General features: G+C 39.4%; 1 protein-coding gene across 1 annotated transcript in view; it reads right to left on the bottom strand.

Annotated features, from left to right (window-relative positions):
* Window positions 1-1,175: 1,175 nt before the first annotated feature.
* SNTB2 (syntrophin beta 2) overlaps window positions 1,176-9,371 on the bottom strand; it is a 70,071-nt gene continuing 61,875 nt past the window's right edge. Inside the window, exon 7 of the mRNA XM_061138826.1 lies at window positions 1,176-8,242. Within this exon, the coding sequence (XP_060994809.1) occupies window positions 8,150-8,242 (93 nt within the window). The 3' untranslated portion in view covers window positions 1,176-8,149. The remainder of the gene's footprint in view (window positions 8,243-9,371) is intronic.

The following is a 9,371-nucleotide window of genomic DNA, read 5'->3' as shown; positions in this document are numbered from 1 at the left end:
GTTCTAATGACACTGAGAATGTGACAGTTGTAAACCCAAGCTTGGACCAGTAAGTCAACTCTGCTTAGCCCGTACAACTTCATAAAATCAGACTGGCTCATGCCAAGAATGGGTCCTGAGCAATTTGTTAAGGAGCTTCTTGGTTGAGAGCAAGAACAGTGTGGGGGAGGAGGAATAAAAACAAGGTTTAGGATTGTAACGTTTCGGAGAGGTAAGGCCAGGGCAAAATTATGCTGAGATATCACACAAAGTGAATGATACCAAAATAAATGGAGCACTGATCTCCTAGCAAGATTCCTGAGAAACTCTCACCTCACTTTCCTCTGTGTGACTGAACGTATGATAAAGCTCAGACTGATCCAGTGATTAAGCTCCCATCACACAGATGGTCAGTGGTAGAACTAGAACAAAAACTAAGTTTTTAAGAGTTTGGAGTTGCCCTAAATATGTTTAAAAATGGCATCAGAAGAAGCTAAGATGTGACAACCAAACACATGTGATACTGGATAGGATCCTGTGCCAGGAAGGAAATGGAGACATTCATTGTTGGGAAGACTGGCACCATTAAGTGGGGTCTTTGGATGGGTGGTAGTGCTGAGCCAAAGCCGACTTCCTGATTGGGAGGGCTGTAGGGTGGCAGTACAGGAGAATGTCCTTGTGTTTGCAAAGTACACACTAGAGAATTTAAGGGTGATGAGCATCATGTCAGAAAAAAACGACAGGGTAATGGAACAAATGTGGCAAGATGTTAACATTCGGGAAATTTGGGTGATGAGGATGCAGGAGTTCTTTGTACTTTTTTTTTTTTTTTTAAGATTATTTATTTTTGGCTGCGCTGGGACTTTATTGCTACACTTGGGCTTTCTCATGTTGTGGTGTGCAGGCTTCTCATTGCAGTGGCTTCTCCTGTTGCAGAACAAGGCTCTAGGCACACGGGCTTCAGTTGTGGTGGTGCATGGGCTCAGCAATTCCGGCTCATGGGCTCAAGAGCACATGATCAGTAGTTGTGGTGCACTGGCATGTGGGATCTTCCTGGATCAGGGATTGAACCTGTCTCCTGCATTGGCGGGTGGATTCTTTATCACTGAGCCACCAGGGAAGCCCCTTTGTACTGTTCTTAAAACTTTCCTGTAAGTTTGAAACTATTTTAATATTAAAAAGTGAAAAAACAAGTCTAAAAGCAATTCTTTTATTTACAGTATAAAGGTTACAAAGGTATATATGTATTTATATATATAATACCCTTAAGTTACAAACCTCATTGTAATGTACAATGCTCTATGTTGATGTGCAACTCAAGGGAAAGTGTTGTCTATGCATTATACTTACAGAGTACACATAAAGCTTTCTCATTATTAAGAACACAAATACTGCCCTGTTTTACACCATGGGTTTTGATTTGGTAATCTGGTAATGCCAGAAGACTTGAGACCTAAATTTTAAACAATACTTAAAAAGAAGTCTTGTTTAAATACAGGATTCCAAAAGGAAGGAAAAAAACAGAATATCACATACTTTTAACTCCTTGTAGAAGTGTTATGCTAGCTTTCTAGGTCTTAATACTTAAAAAAACGAGAGTTGTGTGGGACAGAATACATACAAGAGGGTATAATCAGAGTTTGCACAGATCAGCCAAAACAGGCCTTTATAGGTGGTGTTTTGCCACATTAGTTTCTAAAAGACCTTGGGTCTGGTACCACAAAGGAAACAGATTCTTTGGGTACCCAGGTCTTATCACGCTGAACCCATCAGTGTTACAGTGTTACCCAGACTGTAAAACATAACACTGGAGTCCAAACTAGAGAAAAACAGTTGGAAATTGGTTCTTATGATAGAGAAGATTTGGTTTAAAGTACGAAGAGTGTCATCAAGATTGATGACTGTACCAAACCCCAAACTTGTAGCTTAAATCATTTCTTTTCCTCCAAATTCTATTAATTCACAAAACAAGAGGTGACAAAATGTAACTGACACCCACCTGAACAGGACTGATAGAAGGAAAGCACTTCTTCCCGCCTAGGCAGTACAGACACTCACAATACAGGCTGGTTCCAACAGCATCATTAGCACCTGATTGTCAAAGGGGGCGGTTTAAAGTCAAGACCAAGACATTAAAGGCATGACCTAAATTCTGTGCACAACTACGGGACACTGAAAACCGTGGAGAGGGAGCCCAGGAGGATGTGCTCCCTGCGCCATTCCAGTCACTGACACTTCAGCGCCTTTCTGGGCATGACAAAGGCTGTGACCGAAAGGCTGCCTCTAGTGACAGATGGGAGGCAGGCTGGATAGAAGGGACTGATACTGAAGGAAAAAACGGAAAAACTCATGCAACCTCCCTTATTTTTGTAAGGTGCCCTTTTTACTGAGTTTGAATGCCCAAGTGTTCTAGAGTAAGTGAAATTTTGCTAAGTTTTAAATATCTTCATTATTTTGATTTCTCAGATGAAGCAACAGTCTATCTATCACATGTAAGGAGTTTGAGCAAATGAGATGTTTAAAAGCTGTAAGTGTGGAAATGATTGGATCAGCAGAATCTACAAAGGGGGGTAGATAAAATATACACTGATCTCTTCTGTTGATAGACAAGTATTTCTTTAAAAAGACTTTCTCATTGATCCACTTAGGGCAACAGAGCTTACTTTTAGTTGTGATTTGCCTTACTAAGAATATTCTACACTATTCTGCATCCCAAACTTAAGTCTGATTTTGCATTAAAAAAAAAAGATGCATGATGAAAAGACCAACCTTCTTAAATGTGCTTGGAGTTCTTTCATGCTGGCATAGACCAGTGACTGAGCATCCTTTTAAACACTGTCCAGTCTGCCAGGTGAGCAGAACTGGAGGTTTACTTTGGTAAAAATATGAGGTGGTTAATGACTTAACCTCTGACTGATAAATAGATGGCATGGTATGACTGAGAAATAATGGATGAGGTGTTGCTTGAGGGCAGGAATTTTCTTTTGGACCCTTCAGAGTGCCTGTGAAGAACTGCACATGAATAAATGCTTATTAGATGAAAGAATTCATGAATTAATATATAATTAACTAGATTTGACATTTCAAAAATTTCTCTAGGGCCCCAAAGAACCTTTTGTCTATTCATTAGGGACTTATGTCACCTTGGAAGAGGTGATAATTAGGATCCAAGGGTCTATATGGGACTAGGATAAAGAGGGACTCAAAAAATTTTGCATTTGTGTCAATGGCATGGAGGTAAGATTATTATTAAACTGAGCCAAAGTACTTCCAGGACACAGAAGTTAGAAATCTATCAGAATACCTAATTTTACAATAAAATGAAGCATCATTTCTCTGTTACATCTTTTTAGTTTCAACCAATCTATTTTGTGGCAATTCAAAGATTATAGGTCATATGGTAGACTTTTGTTGAATACAATAAAATGTTCATCGGAGAGCAAGCAATAAACGCCATATTTATGCATTACATCAAGGATACATTTACTTTTAAAACCAGAATAAGCTTTGGTTCAGTCAGCTAAAGTGGAAAGTAAGAACAGAGGTGACAAGAAATTCAGCTCAAGTTTATAAAAGAAGAAATCTTGTTAAGATATTTTTTAAAGTTAATACATAACAACCATTCTTCCAGTTGGCAGTTTAGCTAGTGTTGAAGAGACAGATGTGTTCTATGTGTCTATTAATTGTACCTTACCTTAACTGGAAAATACTGATCTGCTAGAAGTATGCTTGTGTATGTGTGTGCTTTAGGGAAAGGGTTTCAAATCAACCACCTATGTAGTCTATTACTAGTGTAAAATAAACTTCACTTAATATTATTATACCATAGAAGTAGCTCTATTGCTCAAAAACACATAATCCTGATATACAGCATAATTATTTTAGAATTGTCCATCATCACACAGTTAAGGAGTGCCTCCAGGCCCAGCACAATGAAACATATAGCTTAAAAAGGTGAGCGGGGGTGGGAGGACTGCTGCTGTCCGTTTTTAAAGACAGTGTGCATAACAAAATAATTCTAGATCACCAGGCAAATAAAATAGGGACATAGAATGGTAGAAAATGGCAGATTCCTCTACTTTGATCTAATGGAGAAAAAAAAAAAAAAGCCATGATAAGAATTCAAATTTAAATGAAACATATTTCCAACAGGATGTAGTACCACTTGGCATGTAATATATCTGATAGACATCGGTAAAACAAATGAATATGACTATAACAAATTCAACTTAAAGTTTAAGCAGAATCCCAAATCAGTCTCTCTTCCTTACACAGATATGCAGATCTCAGTATGCTTTGAGACGAAAGAGATCTGGCATTTTACTTCTTCATTGGATATTGGGGAAAAAAAAAGACCTTTGGCTTTCTAACCAGCCATTTCATTCACAGCATCAATAGTGGATGGCAGTGACATGGAAATGTATGCTGGATATTTGGATGGTTTAAATATTATGTACAATCAATAGCTTATAACCAGTGAAAATAATAAGAACATAATTCAGCGTGTCTAAGATATAAGAAAAAAAAAAAGCAGAGAAAGTGCTTAAGTCTACAGGTCTTCCCTGAAAACTTCAAAAATGTTTAACTTTTTAAGTAGGTAGGGCTTTTAATAGATTTTGCATAGCAGCTTACAAGATACTTTGAATTTAAAAATATGGATATAAATTAAACAAGAAGACTGGAGGTTCTCTCAAAATTAAAAACAATCCATTATAACCTTTTCTCAAAAGTGGACACACTTTTGTCCATCAAAACCATTTACAGTGAAATGTAGTCTTGTCCATATTCCACACAGCTTAAATTTTTTTTAAAGAGTAAATTTTGGTTTATTAGCTAAGTGCATGTAATCAGCTGAAAAAAGCTTTGTTACCATTCTGTTAGGATGATAAATAAAGAGAATAATCAGTAACAACTTTAATGACTTGTTGGTCAGAGAGATTTTTCCACTTATAAAAATATAGGAAATAAACAGTTTGATCTTTCCTGCATGCAATAATTTTCAATAACTTTGTGAGAGTAGATGACAGGAACAGGCACTATCAGACTTCACCTAGCCTAAAAGGTGCTAAAACATGGCTTTAAAATAGGCAAATGACCTTCAAAGTAATATTTCTGATTCCTGTACATGTCCCAATATTTAATCTGAAACTTTTCTAGGTAGGTGAGTTTACAGTTACGACTACCTAATAAATACTGTGTAACATACATTAAAGTATTTCTTCATATAAAATATTAGATATAATTTCCAGGTAAGGTTTGTTTGAAGACTTGAGGAAAGGACTCACATTTTCCAACAAAAGTATAATTGAGCCTTTTCTTCCTTTCCTTTTGCTTTTTTGGAGAGGGAGGGAGGAAGTTTTAGAGAATGAGGAGGAGGAAAGCTCACACCCCAGCTGGCTGCTTGTAGCCATCCGTGTGGAATGTGGAGAAGACATCTACACCCTCAGGTGGGTCCCGAGGACACAGGATGGGTCCATCGGAACGAGGGGATGCTACTCTGCGGCTCCCTTCCACTTGACACAGGGAAGCCCACCACATCCTCAACAGTCTTCCTAATTCAAAATCAAAGAGAAATGAAAAGTCAGCTGTTCTAGAAAAGAGGTGAAATATCAAAACTGCCCATCTGCAGTTACCATTTGAAGATAATTTGCCACATTTTGGCATCTTGATACAAAATAGCTATTTACCAAGGCTGTCTCATTCATAAAAAGCACCTGATTTGTGGTATGAGAGTCCCACAAACACACTTATTTGAAGAACAACCTGGTCACCCATGATTGGAAAGCTGCTGACATTTGTTAAACAAGCAGCTGAAGGGCTCTTGTTCTTGGGGGTGCTTGTGGTAAAAGGAAACCCCCCATACACTTTCATTTTGCATCAAGACTCAAAAGATGCTAAGAAACCTAGGGATCTTGGTGCTATGACAGTTAAAGCTTGAGCAAAATGAGCCAAAATGCACACAATGCTTACCTCTCCTGTGCACGTTTAAATCACAACTCTTTAACAGATCTTTTCCATAAAAGAAATGAGCGGGTGGCTCAGAAGTTCCCCCAGAAAAAAATTCTCAGTGGCTTATTAGCCTTTCGTACTAACACAGAAAACCTCACCAAATGGCTTTGCTGTGTAAGTCTATGACTGTATTGTTCAACTTCTCAGATTAATATTACTCTCACTGCAAAAAGTGTCTAAGCTTACTTATCTGAGGGTATTTTGTGTTGATATTCTGCTTCCGGAAATCTTGGCTGGATCTTCAAGATATTTTCTTTTTTTCTGACTTGCAACATATCCCAGATGAAACCAAACTTAGATTTATGAAATTTCAAAACATTAAGAAAAGCTCTTAGAAGTTATATTCCAGCCTAGATTTCAATTTCCAGTTTTAAGTAGAACATTTTGGGGACTGGAGCTGGGAGAAGAACTGACTTATGGGGTGGAGGGAGGACAATGAGTTTACAAAGTCTAACTTGAACCATCTCTGCTCATTGGTCTGCTCTTTTATATGTCCTGCCTATAGGTCAGTCTGCACTCAAACCAAATAGCTCTTTGCAAACGTACATTTGTGGGTGGTTTTTTTTTTTTTCTTCTTCTTATCTTTGGATTGCTATCCTCTAACACCCTCCATAGTACACACATCCTCTATGGCATTCCTGATAACTCTAGTAAATGAGAACTATTCCTAGACCCCTCCCCAGAGAGCACAGAGAACAGCCAAGTCAGTGTTATCTTTTCTTTTGGATCTGGGGACTGTACTAACCTTGACATTTTATATAGCTATTATACTGTTGTAAATGGTTTCAGATATATACCTCTTTCATAATTAGGAAAAGAAAGCTGAATGTGATTCTCCAGTACGGCAGAACCAGCCCTTTCGCTGCTGCTGTGGTCTCCTGATGACACATCGGGTGAGGCTCAGCGAAGCCCAGGCAGCTGTTCCAAGGTCTCGGTGCCCTGCCCGCTGCAGGAGGCGTGACGGAGCCAGCGCTGAGTGAGCAGTGCTGATGGACGCCGCTCTGCTGCCCTGGAGGGAGAGGGCCTGGGCCTGGATCCTGCCTGGGCTCACACAGCCCAAAGCGACGCGACACGGTGTTTGTGCTGACGGTGTGCTGCTTCACTGATGTGTACTCTATAAAACAAGCTGGCTCTATAGGATTTATCTTGCTTCAAAAGATCTACCAGTTGGAAAAGATACCACACTAAGGAAACCCACCTCAAAGACTGTTCCTCAAAATTAGGATAGATGACTTCCCTGGAATGGCAGTGATATCCAGTTATTCAAACAGTGACTAATAAAGCTCCATTAACCCTCACCAAAGGCACATTTGGTCGGCAATAAAAAAATGGCTTCAGCTAATGAGGATTTTCTTTTAAAAGAAATCTTACCCCTGGCTCCTACCAAAGAGAAAAATCAGAAAATCCTAAAACAAGCAAAACTTTGCTTTCAGAGCAGTGGTTACCAACTTGCTCTTCAAGTTGGTCACTACCAGATAGGGAGTGGAAAGCAAGGCAAATCAAATCTCCTAAGTTCTAAGTCCTAAAGTGAGCACTTAGGCGTGGCAAAGCCAGGGGCGTGGCGGGACATGATGGTCAGGGTAGGATACAGGGAGAGCCAGGACATGTGAAGAACCCTTTGGTGATGCATTTCAAGGACTTCCGAGGGTAGGAGGAGTAAATGAGGACAGTAAATTCCAATCAAATGTCTAACCTACACGGAGTGACCAAGAAGCCCAGGCTGCTGCAAACTAGCACCTGTGAAGGGATGGTTGTTCTAAGTAAGTGGTCAAGGTTAAGCCTGAAATAAATTCTATTGGAAGGAGGAGAAGAAAACGCTCAGATGTTTGATTATGCCCAAAATGAAAATGAATGAGCCACCCTTCTTAACAAGGGATATAAACCTAATTACTTAGAAATCACATTAGGAGACGAGACAATAAATTAACAGATTCATTTTGGAGCTTACTAGAGTCCTAGAATTTCTGGCCAAGGTAGCTTGTAAAGAGCAAGCTCTTCTTCAAACACGGTAAGTTCAGCAGTGATCTGCAGGTCCTTGTCAAGGCACTGTGCTGGGGGAGGGAGCAAAGAGCTTTCTGTTTGTGCTTTTTTTTTTTTTTTCTGAGGTGGAAATACTTCTTATGACATTCAAGGCTCTTTAACTGATTTTTTTTTTTGCTGCTCATACAAGCAGTCCCATGCGAGTGACTTTGGCCGACAAGAATGTGTGCAACACAAATACAATCGGCTTCGGACAGGAGTGCAGGTCCATGGTCTGTGGAGAAAGGACATTGATTGTCACTACTATACAGAGATGCTTTAATATACAAATGTGCAAAGTAAACAAATTTGAACATGATATTCTACTTAAAAAAAAAGATTTATTCATTAATTTTTTGGCTGCACTGGGTCTTCGCTTCTTTGAGAAGGAAAATTTTCTCTGGTTGTGGCGAGTGGGGGCTACCCATCCTTGTGGTTGGGCTTCTCATTTCAGGGGCTTCTCTTATTGCAGAGCATGGGCGAAGGAGAGCTCGGGCTTCAGTAGTCACAGCTCACAGGCTCTAGCGTGCTGGCTTAGTAACTGTGGCACACAGGCTTAGGTGGTCCCTGGCATGTGGGATCTTCCTGGACCACGAATTGAATCTGTGTCCCTTGCATTGCAAGGTGGATTCTTAACCACTGGATCACCAGGGAAACACTTTTTTGTGTTCTACATTTTAAAAAGAACTTGGATAAAGGATGTGCCAGATTTATGGCCACACGGGCAATTAGAGCTGCAAATGGAAGTATATTCAGAAGTAAGGCTATTCCATGGCACAATTAAACACTAGCGTGAGAGTTCACATCCACAATTAGGACACTCTTAGTGGTGTACTAGATTCCACCATGCCAGATAGGAAGAACTTAAAAGTAGAAGAGGTAAAGAAAAGAGGAATATCCTATATGGAAACCACTAACTGTAAGTATATTTCCCACAGGAAATCACAGTGAATTCAGCTGAAGTATGATCATCTATTAAGATTTTTGACACCCCTTATCAGTTTGTGGTGGGAATGGCAAATCTTGAAGCTAGTTGGGTGGGCTAGTTATACCTTCCTAAGCACAGGCCTCTAATTTGGACAGCTGACAGATGAACAGGCTTCAACAGGCTTTTGAAGTCCATGGCTATCCATAGTTTCCTAAAGGTTCATCATTTAAAAGAAGATTTCTAGTCATAGTTTTCTCATTTGGAGTTTGAACTATATTATCCCTAAGATCTCTGTTAGTTCTAAAATTTCAAGTTTCTGTTTTCCAAATTTATACCTGTTGTGACTGTATCAATAGACATAAGATTACAAATATAAGACAAGACTTGAACTACTGGCTCAATACCGTAAGACACAGAGGCATGACTTTTTGAATCC

Source organism: Dama dama, chromosome 4, assembly GCF_033118175.1.
Source record: "Dama dama isolate Ldn47 chromosome 4, ASM3311817v1, whole genome shotgun sequence".
Taxonomy (NCBI): domain Eukaryota; kingdom Metazoa; phylum Chordata; class Mammalia; order Artiodactyla; family Cervidae; genus Dama; species Dama dama.
Note: the sequence above shows the minus strand (reverse complement) of the source record. Positions and strands in the feature narration are given on the sequence as shown.